Source organism: Strix aluco, chromosome 1 (assembly GCF_031877795.1).
Source record: "Strix aluco isolate bStrAlu1 chromosome 1, bStrAlu1.hap1, whole genome shotgun sequence".
In the NCBI taxonomy this organism is placed as follows: Eukaryota; Metazoa; Chordata; class Aves; order Strigiformes; family Strigidae; genus Strix; species Strix aluco.
Genome location: NC_133931.1, coordinates 41,427,433 through 41,449,824, shown reverse-complemented (window position 1 = coordinate 41,449,824; position 22,392 = coordinate 41,427,433). Strand labels below are relative to the sequence as shown.

At 38.5% G+C, this 22,392-nt stretch overlaps 1 protein-coding gene across 1 annotated transcript in view; it reads right to left on the bottom strand.

Moving 5' to 3' along the window:
- The window catches only part of TOX (thymocyte selection associated high mobility group box), a 225,791-nt gene that overhangs the window by 30,047 nt on the left and 173,352 nt on the right, over window positions 1–22,392 (bottom strand). Inside the window, exons 4-5 of the mRNA XM_074818637.1 lie at window positions 17,196–17,474; window positions 10,599–10,829 (exon numbers count right to left, since the gene is read on the bottom strand). Of these exons, the coding sequence (XP_074674738.1) occupies window positions 10,599–10,829; window positions 17,196–17,474 (510 nt within the window). The remainder of the gene's footprint in view (window positions 1–10,598; window positions 10,830–17,195; window positions 17,475–22,392) is intronic.

Here is a 22,392-nt window from a genome sequence, read left to right as displayed (position 1 = left end):
TCTAAGGACAACAGCTTGAGCTCTCACTGTCAATATGCGCTGTCCTTTGGAGATGCCCACTGTTTAGGTCAGCATAGAAATGGGTTGATGATCCTCATGCTACTTTTGGAAATTCTGATTGGTCCTGGCTTACGCTAAAAATTAGGCTAAGTTCTGCCTGTCAGGGGAGTTGTTAATTTTCATGAGTAAAAACAAGGTCTGGTTATCAATTTTCTCTGAAGAGAAATGAATGTGGCCCTGGCAGCAGGTACCAGTTCACTGACTTTGTGCTAGACTGGACTTGTACTGGTGCCTTATGAAGACAGGGCAAGTGGGGAGCATCCTCTGCATTTGCAGCAGCACCTCAAACAGGTATGAGCAAGTCAGCTGCCCCTCCCAACCTGCTTCTCCTTTCAGCTGTGAGAATTTTTAGCCCTCTGGCTTAAATAGTTTTGTGTTGTAGTAAGTATAACAGAGTTGCATCCTTGCAGCGCTTTTGGGGAGGAAAAAGACTTGTGTCATCATTCAAGGGTGCTCTAGAAAATGGCTGAAGCTCTTTTGAGTTTCATGCTTAAGACAGTGCCAAATTATGAAACACATAATTTCCAATAATACATTTAACATTTTTCCTGTAACAAGAAGCAGGCTTCTGTTCTGTTGCTTATCTATAGTGTATAGTGGCAATATTTAATTTTAACATCTCAGAAATCTTTTATAAGGTCATTTTTCCCTCCTCTCTGAAGCAAGCAACAATTATTAAATAAGTAACTTGACAGGAGCATATACTTATGGAATTAAGTCATTTCTAGCTTGCTTTAATTCAATTAACATGATAATTGAATGTCAACTGATTGTCATTCAGGCAGTAAAGGCCCATTCTGATTCAGAAGCAGATTTGTTTCCTTACACAGTATTTTTTTTTCTATATTGTCCCAGTTGTGGAAATTGAATGTTGGCAGAAAAAACATAATTTCTGTATATGCAGGGTGGGTCAGCTTAATTTATTCTTATTCTCTTTAGCTTGTTATACAAACCCCAAACCACCAAGATTACATTCATTTGTCTACAAATGGAAGCTGCTGGCATTATTTTCCTACTCTGCTTCACGAATGCAAATTTACACAGCATAATACACAGGTTCTTAGTTTACTATTTAATTATATTTCCAAAGTGTACCCAGTAAGGTAGCTTCAAGTTCCCTTACACTATTCAGCAAAGTATGCAGCAATATAGAAGAAGATACTTTCCAAAAAGAGTAAATATGAAAGTCTACCTTGTGCATATCAGTATATAAGATAGCGATTGAATTAGGCCACCAGGGAAAACAAACGCCTTGGGCTCCCCCACTGTTAACATAACAGTCTGGGACCAGCCCCCATGACTTCGCAATGGCACCCTTTAGCTCAGGTTCCCTGGGCTGACCATACATGGGGGCTACGAGCCTACACTGAGGGCTAAACTCTTTTTATTAATAGTGATACACATCCTTAAACTGACTGCCCCAAAGTTTCATTTGGAGATAGAGGGGTTGTGGGCTATATGGTTAGCCACAAGCACTCACAAATACTAGATTTACCAAGCACTCACAAATACTAGATTTACCAAATTAAAACCACAGTAGAACCACACTTCTGTTTTATGATGCCAACTTCTGGTCATGTTTTGCTTTATATATTTTAACTGCTGATTAGTTCTTGTCTTCTTAGATCATAAATTTCTTGAGGCAGGGTTTGTGTCTCCTGTGCTCTACATGTTGGATAATATGAAACTCATCACTGATATATATATATATATATATATATATAACCAAAATATACTTGTAATGCCTTGAGCCAAGTTTTTGTTCTGGTTAGTCATCTTTTCCCAATGAACTTCCTCTCAACTTGCTTGTGGAGGATTATCAACATATCACAACACTACGCAGAAGGACTCCTACCCTGTCCCATGCGGCTTGCACCCTTGTTCCCTTAGGGGAACAGATCTTCCTTCCCCTAGTCATCATCACAAGAGCCAAAACAGGCACTCAAACATCTGCAAACATGTTCTCATTTTTGAATATTAGGTGCTAACAGAAGAAGGCACCACTGACTACAGTCCCCTTTGATACTAGAGACTTGGAGACAGTGAGTTAAACTAAATTATGCTCTTAGAAGAAAAAGACTTTCAACATTTGTGCCTCATAGTAGTCTGAAAAAGCTTTCTGTCTCCTAGCTGACAAAGCACACTGTGAAGAACCATTCTACTTCCTTGGCTTTGCCTAAACAGCTGGTACAAGGATGACAAAGAAGGGGAAGTTTTCAGTTTGTCTTGTGGATGTCTCCTTAGAGCTGACACTTGCAAGCAAGTTATATTTGTCTTTTTAAAATGATGTAAAGGTGCCCACATTTGTTTTGATGGAAATGTTCCATAAACCCCCCAAAATAGTATATGCAAAAATAGCAAATCAAAAAGCAACATGACTGATTTTGTCTTTTTGGTCTCCACAGTGCTATTACCCATGGGAGTGTCATTTTCACAGGCTACAGTTACAGGAATGGCATCTGATAAAATACAGTAGGCTGCAATCCAGAATTAAATTCCACATTCAGATTGTCGTTCCTGGCCCTACATACCTAGGCTCATAGAGAAAACTTGTATTTTTTACCAAGTGGGAGCCATATCTCTAGTTTTAATCTCTGATTTTGCAGCAAAGGCACCTAGAGCTGCACACACTTGTCTAAAATATGGAGAAAGATACTCCCACAGCAGTCAGAAAAAAAAAAATCCTCAGAATTGTTTAATGGATACTGAAATATGTTACCATTTGATTTTTAATCTAGGTACATACAGTAAAAGGCCCAAGGCTAGCTATATGGCTCAGCAGTCTCTTTGACTGTAGAGCATGAAAAAGACACTGATGACATATTAGAGGCTTAGGGGAAAGAATTCAGTCTTTCTGGCATACAGGGGAAAGATCACAGGCCAAATTCAGCTCTAGCACAAATAGTGAGACTCGATGGAGATCACTGGAAATTGCAGCCATTTGTGCCAAGCCTAAATTTGACCTTATAGGCTTGATGCTTACAGCTTACAGGAGCGGGACTGTACATTTTATCAGAAGCATGTTGGATCAAAGTTGGGTACAAACCAAACAACATTAAACATATGATTTATGTGGTGATTATTCGCACTCACTGGTATTCTTTTTCTTTAAAATAAGGATGTGAGCCTGAATAATAACTGGGCCTAAATCCAGTTTTGTATGTAAATGATTTAAAGCCATGTTCCTATCGAACTCCAATGTATGGATAAAGAGTGGGGAAGAAGAATGAGTAGAAAATTAAGGCTATTACTTATGCATGCTGTGGCAGTACTTGAAATCCAGGGTCCTTTTGGCCCAGCTCCTTCCAAGTACAACAAGAAGGTGAAGAGCAGTTATAGTCAACGTTCATAACTCAGCAGCCACTCATGGTATTTATCTAGAAGCTATGTCTGTTATATAGAGGAAACGGATATTAGAAATTCACCCTGGGCAGGGAGGGTGTCTGATGTTCCCCATGACTTCAGTGCTCCTGGGAGACTGCAGGAAGACCAAGCTCCCAGGAGGGCTGGGCAGGAGGCCAGCAGACAACAGCCTGTATTACCTGATATAGAGTAAGATGCAGCAGCTCCTATGGTGACCTACATTAATTTTTATTTTTTTTTGCAGCAGCAGAGGGGAAGGTTTCCCACCCTGAGCGCACAGCGAAGTCCTGCTCAGCCCAGCTGTGGGTGGGAGAGGAAGGGGCCAGCTGTCAGAAGTCCTGCAGCAAAAATGCATTGCAAACAGGGGGCCTGACACTGCCCCCTTCTGAAATCAGTGGAAGTTAAGGGGTTCAAGATCTGGCTCTGTGGAAGCCAGGGCAATAGAACAACATGAAGATATAAATTTATATATATGTACGTATATATACATAGACATGAGTTTTTATCTGCGTGTATGCATGCCTATTCTTGGCCCATTTGTGTTCCAGCTCATTAAGCCCAGCTGCTTGCAGAGGAAGGCAGAAGGAGCAGACATCAGGGTGAGGATCAGTTGTTTTAAACTCTTGATGCACTCATCTAGATCTTCAAAGGGTAGAGATGCAATTTCAGTACAGAAATTTGTCAAGAAAAAGAGTGGATCTCTCAAACAAGCCTAAGGTGCAACACTGGTAAAAGCAACTTTGCTGTTGCAGGTAGCTGGAAGGGGAGGTGTAATCTGCTGTCTGTTGTGCCTATTCCTGAATCCATTTTGCTTGTAATTCACTTTGGCAGTGTGCACACGCAGATGTGCCTTTGCTTCCTGTTCTCATTTACAAAAATAAAACAAAGCTAAATTTAAACCTTGCATGGTTGTTTATCTACTAAACTGAAGGTACATTCTCATCTTCTTACAAGTGTGTTAAAATTATTCCTTGGACATTGCTTCATTAGAACAGAGATAATAATGAAAAAAAAAGATCCTTTTTAAAAGGGGAACAAGAGGTAGATAAACAAACATCTGCGTGAGTATATGACCATATATAAGAGTGAACAAACTGCAAATTTATGTTTTCATAATGCTACTGACTAACTTGACCTGATGGTCTGTGTATCCTCTAGAGCTGTTAGAGCCCTACACTTCAGTCCCCTGAACTGTCTGGTGTCCTGACACTGGGCACCCCACATGCATGACCATGCAATGGGAATGGGATGGCTCTCCCACCCATGGGATGAGCTCATTTGTCATGTCAAGCGACAGGACAGTGACATGGCACTGCACCCCGGAAGGGAGGAGGAGCTGGATTAGGCATCCCCAGAGACCAGGCAGAGCCAAGGCCTCTTGAAACACTGATCTCAGATCCAAGCTGATCTGACTTGTGGTGTCTTATGTCACAAGAGAAGCTTTGGAGACATGAAGTCTTGGCCAGTATTACTTGTAAATCCCCTCCTGATCTACCTGATTCATCCCGGCACTGGATAATGTGCTGCTATATGTAAAACTTCCCTGTGATTGAAAGAGAAACTTGTAAAACATGCTTTGTTGTTTTCCGTGCCTAAATAAGTCTTGGTTATTTTAGAGACCAAAATAGAAACCCTTGAACGCTTGTGGGTTATAGCGGAAATGGTAACAGCATCACAAACGTTGACACTAATGCACCAGGACTTCAGTTTACTTAAGTATTGGTAACATACAATCCAGGTTCTATCAGATGTTAAAGAATAAACTGCAGCTTTTATCTAGTGGGTCTTTGAGCACCAATGAGGAGTAAATGATTTGATTTTGTGAGCTCCGAGGATTTGTCAGCTGCCTCATAAGTATAATTCTGGCTCTTCATACTCCTGCTGCTTCTAATTTAGCAGGACAGGCTCATAATTGAAGCAAATTAACTATTTACACTTGCCACTTCTACCAGGGGAAGAGGACACATCAGCAGGAAAGAATGAGTGGGAAATTAAATTCTTCCCACTTGTGTCAGATCTGCCCTTATATAAACACATTAACAGTAATTTCATGAGGCGTCAAACACAGGAATAAATACTGAGGGACAAAATAATGAGGTGTTGCTATTGAGCTGAACTGTTGCAGCTAATATTACTGTGTATGAATTATACAGCCTGAAAGAAGGCATATGTTACAGCACTCAAGCAGTTGCTTCACCTGCTTCTTCTGATCACTAAGTTTTGGGTCCCCTAGGTGAATCTGTCCTTCTTCCACCTGTAAGGCCAGTGCAACATTTAAGTAAACACACAGACACACATACACACACATACACATGTATGCACACTAAGCTGTTCATAGGAGGCCAAATCCATTCCTGCAGAATTCCAGTTAAATCACTGAAGTTACACCAGAGATTAATTTTGTTGAATGTTGAATAGACATTCAATTCCATTTTTAGAATAATAGCACATTTATTAAGGTCTTTGGCTGAAGTTTTAAAGTTACACTAATGTAAACAAGAACATTTTGTTTGTAATTTGCCACATCTATTACAGCTTTACTAGGACTTCAATTAGAAACTTAAGGTTCATTTAGTACACAGACATCTGGTACTGATTTAAACTGACTTTCCTTTTTCATCTAAGGACAGAAAATGACCTAAGTAGCCTTTTTACCCAGTTTGAACCAGTGTTCTGTCTGGAAGCCAGAGACTCGACCATTTAGCATGCTGAACCTTCTTCCCTGGGGGCTGCTTTTCTCCCCTTTGCAGTAAAAATGTGTGCAAAGGGCAAAGATGTACATAAATAAGCTATAAAAATGGGATGCACAGAAGTATAATACTGACTAAGGAGAAAACAGTGTTTGTGATCGTAAGAGAGGAAATAGCAAAGCCACTGAAAATATACCTGTGCTATGGCTACAGCACTGGGGAGAATGTAACCCAATACACTACTGTTACAGCTGCTTTCCATTCATAGGTTTATTAATCTGAACAGTTTTAGAAAACATTTACAGTGAAAAATGAAGGAAAATGCACTGTCCCTACTTCTGATCATATGTAATTATTGCACCCAATTCAGAATTTGAGAAGAAACCTTTACAAAGTCCACCACGACCACTAAAGTCCTTTTAATTTCTAGACTCCTCTGTGTAGATAGGCTTGGACAAACAAAACACAGACACAGACCAGTGTTGTTTGCAAATCGCCTGTACGCTCAGAAATTAATGGGAGCAGTTATAGCATATCACCCCAAAATGCAAATGTCTTCATATGGTAGAATGAGAGTAGAAATACACTGGTATCTGCTTTAATCTAATAAATTGCAATATTCTCACAGTAAGAGCATCAGAGTGTGATACATTTTAAGTATAACTCCATCCTAATTTCAGTAAGGCATCCACCATCATCTAGTTCATGATGTTTCCTTTTTTGTCTTTCAAATCCCGTTTTCTCAAATAACATTTTCCTAGTTTCTTCACAGTTTGAAAAACATATGTGGTTCTTGCACAAATCCTTTCAAGCTACAGTCTTATACGTCAGGTTATCAAAATTTTTTTGCAAAGTCTTGGACATACATATACTGCCCTTAGGTCGTTACTGTACTGAGTTTCAATACCTTTATTTATTCTGTGGTCAATCTTCAGGAATAAACAAGAAGAATTCTATGCATTTCAGAAAAAGCTGGCTTAGGTCGTAGGAACAAAGAAGATTTCATTTTGGCATGAAAACATGAGGTTATTCTTCTTTCTCAATAGCTGCATTATGTTCTACTTTCTGATTCATTTATGTTTACTATTTAAATAGTAAAAGGAGTTCCAATTCAGGAAACATAATGTGGAAACATAATTCTATTTAAATTCCAGAATAAGCATTAGCTTCCAAAACATAAAAGCCAGAAGCTTTATGATAATTGAATCCTTTTCAGCAAGTATAATTCATCAATAAAGTATTCCTTTAATGATGTTATTGTTTCTTTATTTAACTATTTTTGAATTTCTGAAGCTTCTTCAATGCCAAATTCCAAATGCTACATTAATCATCTGTATTTTTAGAGTCCAATTTTCCTACTAGAGACATAGGCTTCATAACAGTTACCAATGCTCTGGATCTGAAAAATTAGGCCTTTAAAATACAGACTATCTAGTCAGTTAAGATGTCTTGTAATCGTTACTTTGTACTATTAGATCCCCAATGGAATAAAGAATGAAGTTAGATTTATTCTAGAAAATAGGATTGCTGATTTTTTAAAATATGGACTATCTTTTATTCTTTTTGTACAGTGCTAGATTAGAAAGGGCCTGGGCCTGGAGTTTTAACAATGTGCTTAATAGATGATAATGAATAGGCAAAATGAGTCAAAGAGCAACAAAGATATGGTAACCCAAACTCTTGGGATAATTGGCTTAAAAATCTAGTTGCAGCCATTTTTTCACGGATGTGTCATGTGGATTCCATAACATTCTGCTGTGTTCCAACTTAAATTAAGGACAACAGAGATAAGGAAAATAAATTTTGTTCTGCTGTTCCAGTGTAGGACTTACTCAATTATTGTTTTCAACCACGAATAGGAAATCCAAGTTAAAACTAGAAATTTTAGGGTTTTATGCACTTTTCTTAAACAGAATTCTATGGAAAGAATTCAATATTCTGCTGGTACTACTAACATGACAAGTTCAAAGGAAATGTGCATTTTATAGTTTTTTTAGGTTTATCTCCATTATATGGTCTTGGACTATTATTCCTGAAGCCAAGTTTTCTGCTTTGTGAGCAGAGCAAATATTACGGAAGGAAAAACTGCACCACTGCCACAGCCACAAATTAAGGGTCTTTATGAAAAATGGTAAAGAAAACAAAGCATAACATCTTGCTTGGTGTCATCACTAGAGAGATGTAAGATTAACTAGATTAATAAACTCTTGAGAAGTCCAGGTCTCTGCCTTTCACCATTTCAGGAAAATTTGGATGCACAATCCCACAGGCACAGAAGATGGTCCAAGATACAGATCTAAATACTTAGAGGACTCCTGAAGTATGTGTTTGGGTGTGCAGATTTCAACTGGGGAGCGATTCTGGGCAGGTACGCAGGACAAAGAACGATGCCATCAAAACCTCTTGCTTGTGAACCTAACTAAAAGCATAGTCAGTATTTTTTCTGAGTCAAAAGTGAATACTCATCATCCTGGTCCTAAAAACTAATGTTCAACTATAAGAGTGTCCTGGTTTTGGCTGGGATAGAGTTATTTTTCTTCCTAGTAGCCAGTACAGTGCTGTGTTTTGGACTTAGTCTGAGAATAATGTTGATAACACACTGATGTTTTAGTTGTTGCTAAGTAGCACTTATCCTAACTTAAGGATTTTTCAGTTTCCCATGCTCTGCCAGCAAGCAGGTGTGCAAGAAGCTGGGAAGGATCCTGGCCAGGACAGCTGACCTGAACTAGCCAAAGGGATATTCCATACCACAGAACATCATGCTCAGTATATAAACTGGGGGGAGTTGGGGGCCGGGGGAGAATCACTGCTCGGGTATAGGTCAGTGGGTGGTGAGCAACTGCATTGTGCATCACTTGTCTTTCTCGTGTTCTCTCTTTATTATCTTATTTTTTGTTACAATTATTATTATTATATTTTAGTTTACTATAGTTATTATTATATTTTATTTTATTTTCATTATTAAACCATTCTTATCTCAACCCATGAGTTTTAATTTTTTTTTTTTCCAATTCTCCTCCCCATCCCACTGGGAGGGGGGAGAAGTGAGCTAGTGGCTGCATGGTGCTTAGCTGCTGGCTGGGGTTAAACCACAACTGAGAGAACTGCTGTACTGGGAAGATCTAAACAACCTGTCAGATCAAGTATGTAGCCTTGGCCTTTGCTGGACATATTAAAAAAGGCAGAAGGAAGAGACAACACAACAAAATAACCCTAATGTGCCAGGCCAAGTGAATTCTCTGACCCCTGTGTTCAGAAAGTTACCTTTCCTTCAGCTAAATCTTCCAAATGCTGACCTTATTCAACAGTGGATACTAGACAGAATAAACTTTTTTTTTTTCAGTTAGTCAGTGAGTGCCAAATCTTGATACTTATTACACTGTCATCTTTAACAGGGATCTAGATGTACCTATACCATCCAGTTATTAGCAAAGAAAACTTTTTTTTTTCAAGTCCAAATGATTTTACCTACCAAAAAATCATAGCAATATTTTCCTTTTAATTCTTGGCCTTATTAATTATAATTGTGTAAGAATAATACGCTCTGTGTGAATGAATGAGATGCAGTTTTGTCCCAGTACTTTTCCTCTTTCTGTGCTGACATCAACCCCCACCCAGGTCTCCTGCAGTCAATATAACTCCCACTCAGCATATCCTTTCCCTCCATATCTGTTTCTTTCTTGAAGTTCCCATTTCTCTATCTGCCCAATCCATTCTGTTGGCAGTTAGTAAAAATGCAACCAATAACAAAAGAAAAGCAATGGTATGCTACAGTGAGGATGAACGGTATTTGCCAACTGTCACCACATGAATGTGATGAGCTTCCAGAGTTGCCCACTTTTACATAGCATCTCACTGACTCAGAAGGATTTTTGCAAGGGTTCAGATAGAGCTCTGCTGACCTCATTGCACAACCAAGACCTTTCCACAGAAGATGTAAGTAACTATGGGATGTGATTTCCACAGCCCACATGTATGCTGGAGGATACCCGGAACACTCGATTTGCCAGGGTCCACTAGATCTCTCTGGGTCTGTACTTCCTTTCATAAAAGCCAGGTGGGTTGGGAGAAGCTGTGAGCCCAGAACCCCTTCTGGCATCATGGGGCAGGGAAACAGCTGCACCTGGGACCTTGGATATATGTCAGGTCCCACTGCACAGATATAATTTTTGGCAGCAAGGTCCTCTTATACCACATTGTCATAGACAGGGCAATGCCACCATCAAATCTTAGGCCCACCAATTTTTGCATAAAACAATCCTAAAGCTTATATCACACTCCAAAACTAAAAAAACCTCTTTTGTGGTTTCATACAGAAAAAATGAAACTATACTCTCCTTATCTCAGTCTTTTTAAAACATATTCCTGAGATGGCACATATTCAAGTTTCATCCTGGCAAACAAAAGGAGCTGACTACAGTGCTTAGATGACCCTGATAACAGCTTTCCTGAAACAAAGACTCTGACATCCAGCACATTTTGTACCTGTTTTTGTTCTTCTCCTAAGCCGTCCCACATGGAAGCTACAATTTTAGAGACTTCACCAAAAGTAGCATTGGGGTTTTGGCCCTTTATGGCTGCTTGAGTGTCTCGAAAGAATAATGCATAGGCAGACACAGGCTTCTGTGGCTCATTTGGGTCCTTCTTCTTCTTCTTTTTGGGAGTTTTGGGTTTCTTTCCCATATCTGAAGCAGGTCTCTTCTCTCCACCATTGACCTGTAACAAAATTAGAAAAGTACTATAAAAAAAGCCAATTTAATTCAGTCCATCCATTGTTACAGCTTCTGTGATACAAAGATTGTGGATTTTGCATGCAAAAATGGAATTTTAGTTGCCATCTTTGATAATCCAAATGTTGACACCGTCTGCCTTAGTCACATGTATAAAATTAATTATAAGTGTTTCAGATTATTTAATTTTTTCCTTCAAAGTGCTTTATATTTTGCTTTCATATAATTGCTATAATCTCATTTATAGTTCTTCTGGTCATCTTTTCACCTTTTCTAAGTTTTACTGCTAATGGCTATAACATGCATATAATGAGTAAATTCAAATGAAACGAGTTTCATTATAGCCTGACCACCAGTTCAAGCACACGAATCACCTGCAGACAGCAGGATTCGCACTCTTTCCCAGAACTATGCCAGAACTACTGTTCAAATCAATTTCTACTGCTCCTGGTGGTACACTTTCCAGGTAATTTGAAGAGAATCTGATTGGGAATAAAATTATTAAAGTTATAGACATTCCCCTACACATCTTCTAATTAAAATCTGAAGAAACAAAGCTTTACCAGTACAGACAGTTTAGACCCCTTTGGAGGATCAGTTCTGATCCATCTGGATTTAGCTGCCCAGTCTCTTCCTCTGCTCATATAAAAGCAAATGGTTTGAGGAAAGGAGTGAAAGAGGAATGGTATATGAAGAAAAGTGCATGTGCATTATTTGTGTACCACCTAAAAAAAACCTGCACATGAGCATCTGTGCAAATTTGCTAAAAGGAACTACACTTTGCCACTGAATAGCACAGAGACCCTGATCACAAAAGCACCCTACCTTCCTAGGTGACTTACAAGTACATAAAGGGACACTGTCCTAATTCTTCAACAGATTTGAGCTCCAGAGCAAAGCAGATTCTCTTGATATGATCACTTAATTCAGTATACCTGGAGCAGTGATGTGTGATCTTACTAGAGGGTTCAAAGGCTTTTTCCTCTTGTTGGCATGGCCAGTGTACTGCTCATCTTAAGCGTTTTGAAGTATGACAAGATCAAGAGCATAAAAGGCATGCTCTAGGCTAAGGATCTATTAAGCATGACTTTTATCCCATCTTTATATTATTAATTTTTAATAATGCATGTCAAGTGACACAGGAGAACACAGGTGTTCAAATCAGTGGAACTGCATGAGGAAAATAGATGGAAATTCTAATTTTTAGCAAAAAAACTTCTTATTTTTTTAAATACATGACTGTGTGGTGTCCAGCAGGGGCCAGGTGACTAGTGTGAACAACCTGGATCTCTGTGGCTTACTAAGCACAGCAACAAAGCGATGACCACGATTTGAAAATGAAGTTGCTTGTTTCCTGAGCATTTATGTTACAAGAGATGCATCTTTAATACACAGCTAATAGACATGGAGCCTATGGGCAGCAATTGGAAAATATGGAAAAAAGGAAGCAGTGTGCTACCCATTATTAAGTTATCAAACTTTTAGTTTCCTGCTCTTATTTCATTCTACAGAGTACACAAAACTACCAGCTAAATGGTAATTAACTAGGGCTCCCTAGCTAATTTGGCAATATTCTAAACTCTTCAGACAGTTCTATGTAAACTCCATGAGCAAGCAGGCTTGACAATAATTTGGGCTACAGTTAAAATTTTACCTCTTATTTCCTAAAGTTTCCCTCTTTTCAGAGTATTTTTGGACCAATGAGATTTAGAAGTTCTCTGTATATTAGGATACCACATTACTTAAACTACCCTTAAACTAGGTGATATGCTGCAGAAACTCATGTAAGAAGTCTTCCGGTAGCTGTTTCTGAGAACCACTCTAAACTCTTATTCTCCAACCTGAATGATCAAGAGACTTCAAAAACCCACTGTTAAAAAGAGAGCATTCACAGGGGAAATTCTGTTTGTCTTATATGAAAATAACGAAATAAAAAGAATACCAGAATTCCAGTACTAATAACCTTGCAAATGGCTGAGATGATGGCCTACCTTATGCTCCCATCAGTCTATCAGCTTCATAGACTCCACTTCTAACCACCAAAGCAGAGACAGATGGGAAATAAAATAAAAACCATATATATTCTGCTAGGCATAGACTTGTGCCTCAAAATCCCTGGAGGTGTAGTTAGCTCATGGTAATCCACCTCCTGTCATGGCTTATTGCTTAATTATGGTGATGTATTTAACTTATTTATCACAAGAAAGCAATAATCTTTCACTTTAAAAAAGTGTACATTAACCATGTTGCACACATAATAGATCACAAGAATATCTAGTGTAGGATTTAAAACTATCAAGTAAGGCACATCGTTGATATCTAAATGTCCCTTGAGAAGCTAGAAAATGTCTATAAGCATATTTAAAATAAACTGCAATAGTACGAAAGCCTTTAATGGAGCTAGGAGAGCTGTTTTATGCACACTATCTTGCAGTAATCGCTGTAGTTTAAAATAGATTTTAATCAAGCACCATCTGCATAATAGGCTGAACAGACAACATAGAATTCTACTTATAACTCTTATCATACAAAGTAAATATTGTAAAACCTCTACCACATAAAGAGAATATGCTGCAGCAGTTCTTTAGTAATTGTGTTTCTGTTAGTTAATTCTTGCTACTTGCAGTCCTCTCACTATCTTCCCTCCAAAATACATTATTTGAAATTCTCCCATAAGTGATATTCAAATGAGCATGGAAGCAAACCCTGTTATCCATCTATGAAGAAATACATATTTGCAAACCAGTAATGCTTCCAGCAGCTCACAGTTATGCTTGGCAATAACCAAATACATGTTTAACAATCCAACAGTATGAATTATGGCAAGAATTACATAAATGTAATGTTCCAATGTTGAGGTGGTCAGAATAAAGCATGTGGTAAGTGGTCACTTTGTTTAGAAATTTTTATAGTTACTTACAACTATTGATTTTTAAGTTCTCCCTTTTTTCTTCTTCTAACCATAGTCCCACATACTAGATTTAGAAGAATTAAGGAGACTTAGGGATGTACACCACTTGCTGAAACAATATCATTGGTCTGAGACTACATATTTCATATTTCCACGGACCTAGCAGCTTTCTGACTGTATATACATAGCCTTATAATTATGCTACTGATCTTATGGTCAAGCAACCTCAGCTGTCTTGCTTTTAGAGCTACAGTGTATAGGGCAACTGAGCCCTCTATAATGCAGTTCCTTTCCCTTTTTTGTGTAAGGGAATATATGACATTTAAAGTCCAAAAGGCCTATATGAAAGAGCCTTTATGAGAATGAGTATTGCAAAATATTTAGCAGCTGCTGCCATTAGTTCTGTGTGTTGGATAAGGCTTACAACAATTTGAATATTTACCATAGAATGAACATCCAAGAAACTCAGTAGATGAACAATTACATCAGTTTGTAAAGTTTCCTTATTACTTGCATTTGGAATATGTATGTTAAGCTGAAATGGTCATTTGCTCCACGCATGGAAATCAGTGGTTCAGTAGGGATACAATTATATTTCTAGTCCGAATGTATATAATGTACATATTTGTTCATACTGTCTGTCATCCTCCTCTTTCTATAAATTAATGCAAACATGAATAGGACACTGAGATTTATTTTTTTTCTCTAGATAGAAATAGGTATAGTTGTTAGGGATTTCTCTACCAAACCTGCTATCAAAGGACCGGTGGTTTCTCTTTCACACGTAAGGCTGGGCATTCAGCTGGTATAAACTAAGGGAGGTCATCTGACACTGAGGTGATTTTCCATTTGAAAATGTACTTTGTCTTTTTGATCAATGTGGGTACATAGGCAAACATTTCCTGCTGGTTAACCAGGCAGAACGTCACTGTTGCTATTAACAATACAGTGAATTCAGAGGGAGTTTACACAGTCCTTTTGGCAGGAACACCTTACTGACTTCATGAAACTGCTCAGATGTGGCAAGCTCCAGCAGCTACTACACGACTATAACGTGCGCTTCTACTGAAGGACTGACTAATGAGCTCTGGCCCTGATCTATGAAGTAATGACACTCATCTACATGATAGTTTATAAAACAAAGAGAAAACAAATTTGGCAAAGTAACATTCAGGTAAAAGATTCTCGCAAGAGACAGAACGGCCACTCTATCTCCCCCTGTCCCCGTCCAGTGCCTTCTTCCACTGTTAGGAGGATTTCTGGCATGAGAAGAACCCTCACAGGCCCCTCCAAAGCAGCTCTTAGAAAATGTAATACTGTTGTGGCTGGGGAGAAATATCTCCACAGAAAGCTGGTTTATTTTAAGTATCCGTATCCATTCACTGGCAGCTTCCAGGAAGAGCAACGTGACAGAAAGATACACAGTGGAAGGGTTTAAATTGTAAACTGCAACAATACACTAAGTTCTTACGCTGATTATTCAAACTCTCCTGTCTTTTACGGAGGGAACTACAGCAGAACCATTGCATCAGATCAGGAGTGCCAGCCCACTGCCCATCTCTGATGGTGGCCAACTTCAGGCATTTTCACAAAGACCTAAGAAATCCCACAGAACACAAGTATGGCATAATCTGCCCCCCATCAAGCTTGCAGTTTAAACTCTACTAGCTGGAGATGAATTTAAGCCCTCTGTCATTATTAACCAACTTTATATTCTTGAAAACTTTTCTCTTACCATGGAAATTATAATTATTGAATTTTAAGGCAACATATGAACTTCAGCATACTGAATTTAATTTTGTTTTGTGTATTGTGCCTTTTCTCATCTTTTTCTGCTTAGACTGAGCATGAGAGAACTTTAAAGAGATTTTTCCAAAATAACATGGTTTCTTAAAAAGTTGAACACTATATAAACTGGCTTCCACAAAGAAAGGATCAACTTTTACTTGGTCTGCAGTGCTTAGTATTTCATTATTGAAAACATTAGCTTCAGGTGAGTACTGTCTGCACGAAACCACATGAAGCCTACACTTTGGAGTGTTGCAGTGAAAAAGTACATGAAAAGTGTGGGTGAAATAACTGAAATATTTGATAGAAGCAGAAAGTATATCTTAACTATTTGAGTGGATGCTTTCTCCAGCATCTTGCACACTCCCACCAATATATGTAAAAATATTAGCAAAGAAACAGGAGTACCAAATAAATTATTCTGGAAAAGTAAAGGCTGCCTGGTATTATTTTTACATAACTGTATTCTAAAGTCTCTCTCAGTAAGGAAGTGCTCATTTAAAATGTATGAATTATTCAGTAATTTTTAAAACCTAAAGTTTGTGAAATCTGGGGAAAGTCCTGAAATAAAACTTTTGAATCAGAATTTATTCAAAATGTAATAAAACATATGTCTCCAATTACATGATTATTTTATAGCTTGAGGCATGAAAAACAATGTAATTTGAAAACAAATCAGACTTACATTTCTTGACTGGATTATACCTCCTCAGTGACTCCCAATATGTTTTCTTCACATTCCTCACAAGTCTGCACCTTTTCCCCACAAGACATGGCCATGGTACACCACATGGTACACACTACACTACAGGTCTGCTCTAACGAACGGGACTGCTATTTTGTAGTGACTGTAAAATAAAGCTAAAGAGGTTCTTGATTTCAATATGGTCAATATCCTGGTTTATGGGATGACTTTGTGCTGAGTCCCAACCTTTTTGTGTCTCAGCTTTTGTGTCTGCAAAATCAAGATAATATACTTCTGTCTTTTTTTGGAAGGTTTTCAGGATTTGGGGAGGTTTGGGAGGTTTTGCATTCAAAACCTGCTATATAAATTGGCATTTATCCTTTAAAGAAATTTATTATGTAAATGACTATTACTACTTCATGCCTGTACTGACACTAAAAAGAAGCTTAAATATGTCATCATGGAGTGTTGACACCTCCCAAAGTATAAATGCATAACGGGTCTTCAAGATTTTCAAGGTAAGATTTTTAAAGTTCATAGAGGATCTTCTGTTCTGGTTGCTATGATGTTCCATTTACTCATCCTGTGACCAAGTAGCAAAGACTAGCATATTGTACAGACTGTTCATACTTTTTATAGCAGTAACTTGATCTTTAACTGGGAACAAACATCCCTCCTATGCAAGTGAGAAGACTCAACCTTTATATTAAAGTCCTACAGGAATGGCTATCCCTCAAGTGTTTTACAGGATTCCAGTTTGCTCTCACAAAAAGGAATGATGTCATTTACTCAAGCTGCCTGAAGAATTGACTGGAAACTATAAGTTCTGTATTCATAACCCTTTATTCACTTCATTCAACCACCAACAATGTATAAAGTATCACCTTAATAACTGTGGCCATCCGATTCATTTACCAGGTCCTAAAAATATCCACCATTTACATAGTAATCCTAGCATCTAAGCCTACCTTAGAGCTATCTTCTCCTTCATCTTCATGGACTGAACTGGATGGTGAAGGAGTTGCAGATTTGCTTCCAGGTGGAGAGGGCGAGTTGTGAGGAACACTGTTTCCACCCATATTCAAACCAAGTTGTGCACTGAGCTGGGACTGGTTAATAGTAGTCAGCTGCCCGTGCTGCATCATTCCTGGCTGCCTAATATCTGCAGGTTGAACCCTTGGCCTCATGGTTGCCATCTGAGGATGGGAACTATACTGGGCTCCTTCTGTATTCCGTAAATCTTGCATCTACAAGAGGAAAAAAACTGTATTAAGCATATCACTAATAAAGTGTTCTGTTCCTTTAGACCCCCATTGGCCTGATTGGCTATATAAGACTTAAAAGAAATGCCAAGTACTTAAATAAACATGTAAATACTGGAAATAAACAGAGTAAGGATATGATTGACATTTGCATAACACTGACTGTTATAAACTATTCAGGCTCTAGTCTCAGCCCACGGGAATAGCAAAAAGCAATGAAAGCTTGTTTCTTTATAGGGGGAACAAAAGGGCACTGCTTTCTGTAACTGCATGTAGAGCATTTCAGAAATGCTAACAAACAGGGACAGGTTTGCATTCTGAAGTTCAGAACCAGATTGGAACATGAATATCCTCAAAATTGAAGACAATTTCCAGATCCTACTTTTCTTCTTAGGATTTTTGTGTGTGTGAGCTGTGAATTTGGGAGCTGCAGTTTTCAGAGTTTGAATATCTAGTACTAGGTCCAAATCTATTTTGCCTGATGATGCCCAATGAGATACTGGAATTTTCAGGCTTCAGACAACCGACAAGAAGGATGCATTGATAGACTGATTAAATGATTTCTGAGTTGATTTGCTGCTAAGACATATATGAACGGAAAGCTTGGAAGTCATGGGATTGACAAATGAATCCATTGTGCTATGTGGGTCACCGCTTCTTAGCATTAACGAGACATACTATTTTAATGCAAGCAACAAATTCAGTCTCTGCAAGGATAAGAATTAAAAGCACTGGAGGATGAAACTCCTTTCTTGTCCAGAGGTCAAATGCACCACACACACACTACAGCAGATTGTAACATCTTTTCAGTATACTCATACGGAAACATGACAAATAGCAAAGAGTATCAGGGAGCAGCTCGGATTTAAACTGAGGTGTTCCGTGGGTGATTTAAAATTGAAGTGTCAATTCAGACCTGAAATGAAATAGATATAGTTGTCTTTCTGTGCATCAGACAAACATGCTGTACAGATCGAGTTAAATCTGACAGGAACTACCATTGTGTAAGTTCCATTATGATAAGGACACGTGTTAATGGTTCAATATATTAACATAACCACATTTATTCTACCAACAGTCTTTGTTAGACATGTCATCTGAATTGTCTAAAGATCACTCAGATTTTTTTAATTTAAACTTTTTGTAGCTCATGACTTCTATAACCTATCTTTCTCTCATACACACACTCCTATATATCACAGCAATCTGTAAGATACCTTTCAACCAGTAACACACAGAAAAAGAAGAGATAAACCTGTAACTTAATCTTTTCTCTTATTATTGATAGTGTAAAATTTTATCAATTTTAGGGAGATACTTTATAAGCTTGGGGATTGATTTTTGTAAAGCTGACTGGTTGGCAGTAAATCAAACTAATAATACCATTAGTTATGGCATACTTACCACTTTACATGTATCTGTGTCTCTGAAAAGAATTTGAAATGGCTTCTGACAACGTGACATCACAATTATACCTGTATTTATATTGCTTTAGAAATTAATAGCTTCTGGTAAAAAAGGGTTATTGATACAAACATGTTTAAGTTCATTAATGACTGCTAAAGCACTGGAGGAGAGGAGCAGAGACAGAGCAGTGTATGAAATCAATTGAAGGCTGAAATTTGAATCTTGGCAGACATTTATATTTTTAAAGATTGCTACCGACTTCTTGTTCCCTTCCCTCCAATATCAGCTCACCTTCTTGCCAAACATATTAGCCTTAAAAGCTATCATTATCTCTGCCTCTACCAGACAACCCATATGAAAACAGTTGTGCCCATGAATCTGTAACTGCTGCTTGGCTGTTTTGCTGCGGATCCAGCTTTTGGGCTGGGCAGCAGTTGGGGAATGGGGAGTGGGAGTGTGGGCTGTCCTGGGCCCTCTCGGCCAGCAAGGGGTGAGCTGGCAGGGGGATGGAAACCCACCCACTCCCTTACATGCTGGGGAGAGGGAGGCACAACCCTCCCAAAAGCTGTCCCTTCACCCTGTCTGCGTCGCTTGAGCCCCACCGTGGGTGCGTGCCCTCCCTGGGCCGCCCACCACCCTGCAGGGACTGAGCCCACTCTGCCCAGCTTGGCAATGCCTTGGGTTTTTGTGGTGCAACACCTCACGATGCTGGATTGGAGCTGGGGATAAATCCCCTCATGAAAGGCTGGAAAAGCAAGACCACTTTTTAATAAGAATAAGAATCCTAATGATTTTATAAACTCCAGAAAGGAAACAAGCACTATTTGAAACTCCTAACTCTTATTTTAAATGAACTTGCAAAGTATCTACCTCTGAAAGCAAGGCAAAGGTTATAACTTTAATTACTTTTCCCCAACTAAAATATAATAGAATTACTATTATTCAAATGATCTCTCCTTTATTAAAAACTCTTCATATGAGCTTCAAATATTATCAGATAGATACTGCAGAACATTCTGTGTTTGTCGTCTTTAAACAACATATATTTTTAAACAGTCTGTGATTTACTTTTAACTCCGGCACTGAACATACACTGTGTTTTCAGATAACATGACACCAACTGGATGGTACTGGATGTATCCCCATACAAAACATGTGTGTGTGTATATATATATATCTGCAAGAGAACCCTTCACTAGTGAAATTCTGAGGACTGCAAATTAGATGGTGCAGTAGAAAAAACCCAGTATTTTTCTTTTCACATGAATTCAGCTTGACTTCTGAATTTTAAATCAGATTAATACCAGACTACCTTTACAAAACCAAGTAAGTTTATTTAACAGTATATGTACCCTTTCAGATACTAAGCCAGAAACCCTCACCTAGGGGACCTGCCTGCAGAGAACATGCCAGTGTAAGTCCATCACACAGAGCTGTGGCCCTCAGCACGGAGGATCCACATCTGCAGATGAGGTTTCTGGCTCACCTCTCTGCCACGCACGACAGAGCCTACCTTCCCCCACCCTGCTCCTTCCTAGTGAAAAAGTGGGATTGTCTAAGAAAATGGAAACTGCTCATTCCTTGAGTAAGAACAGGCAGCTAACCACATAACTATGAAAGGCTGAGATTACACTGTGGAAAACATGTGATGATGAACCTTCAGGTTCCTAAAGGGTCAACAAACCAAGAACTGTCCCATCTTCCCTGCTGGGTTCAAGAACAGTCCCACCCATGAAAACCACACGCTTGGGTCACGGCTGTGGAGTGACAGTATGCCCCTGTTTCAACTGCTGTGACGACCTCATCTCTGCAGGAACAGTGGCACTAATCACACAGACTCTCTGTCAACATTGCATGCAAAGTATGACCAATTTCTTTTAAACTACTTCAAAATCAGAACCTGTTCCTTGTTCCTCCAGATGGAGTTTTGCAAAACCCACCAATGTGTAGCTGTGCTGGAGCCATATTCAGTATGCAGAAGCAATATTGCGAACACCCTCCTGCTGAATGCAAAGCTGAATACAAATCCTGCCGGGTGGCAGAATGCCAAATGGAAGAACAAAGTTAAAGAGTTTGAGTGTTACAGAGGATAAGGACAGTCTTAAACTGACGCCTTCAATGGTCTCTCTGATGAGGTAATAATGATAATATCTGGCACTTTAATATCATTCTCCATCTGTCAGTTCCAGGATGTTTCACAACTTGTGTTATATTCAGCTTTAGAACATGCCTGGTTTTATTTTGGTTTTACTAACGGGGAAACTATAATACATTTCTTTGCATGGTTATTTTTTTTTCTGTTTGCATTTCGCTTATAAGCAGAAACTGAGCATCCACCCATATAAGTGTTTGACTGCAAGTTAAAAGACATAGTAAAGCCACTAATTCTGAGGTGTGTACCGATAACCCTTATTGGCACATATTTAGTGCAAAACCAGAACAGGGCTGTCTGGCTGAAAACAAGCTCCTGATGCTCTGCTCAAAGCTTCTAAGGTACCAAGAACAAAGCTAACATCAGACCATCGTTCTCCCCATCAGCTTAAAGCAAAACCAAAACAAAGCATGCAGTGCAGAATACAGTGATATCATCCCTGCACAGAAACATCTTCCTGCAGGACAATGTGAGTACAGTATCCTAATCACAGAATCAGAGAAAATAGTGCTAGAAGGGACCTCAAAAGGTTATTTAGTCCAACACTTTATCTCACAGCAGGATTAGCTATACCTAAATCATTTCTGACAGATGTTTGTCTAACCTCTTCATAACCTCCCTAGGCAATTCTTGTGCTTAACTATCCTTACAGTGGAAAGGGCTTTTTTCCGTAATGTCTCACCTAAATCTCCTCTGTTGTAATTTAAACCTACTACTTTTTGCTTTGTTCCCAGTGGACATGAGGAATGCTTTTCTCCTTCTTTACAGAAAAGTTGTACACACTAGAAGGCTATTATGAATTTCCTTTCAGTTTTTTTCTTCTTTAGACTAAACAACTAAACCTGAAGATTGAAAGACTTTTTTCATATGCTGTGTTTTCTACACCTCTGAACATTCTTCCTGCTGTCCTCTGGACTGTATCCAACAACCTTCATCTTTCTTGAAATATTGTGCCCTAAAGTCCACGTAATACAGATATTCATATCTGACACAGCATTCAAATAGAATCCTTCATCTATCACATGATATAGCATATAGCATTAAAAAGTCCCTAATTATCTGTCTTTTCAATACAAGCTGGTTAAATCATGCAAGATGCAGAAATAGTCAAATTGCAGGACTCTTAACTAATGTCCCACAAGGTGACTTTTCGGAAGCAAATAATTTTTTTCAAAGAAGCATTATGCAGGCAGTTTCAAAACCAATGTGTTGTTAGAAAAATAATTCCCACATTATTTTTCTTGTTATAACTAAGAACTGCGATGCAACATCTCTCTGAAAAGCTGTAAAAGTCCAAATTGTCCTCCCTATTTAAACTAATTTATAATAAATGTTATCATTAGA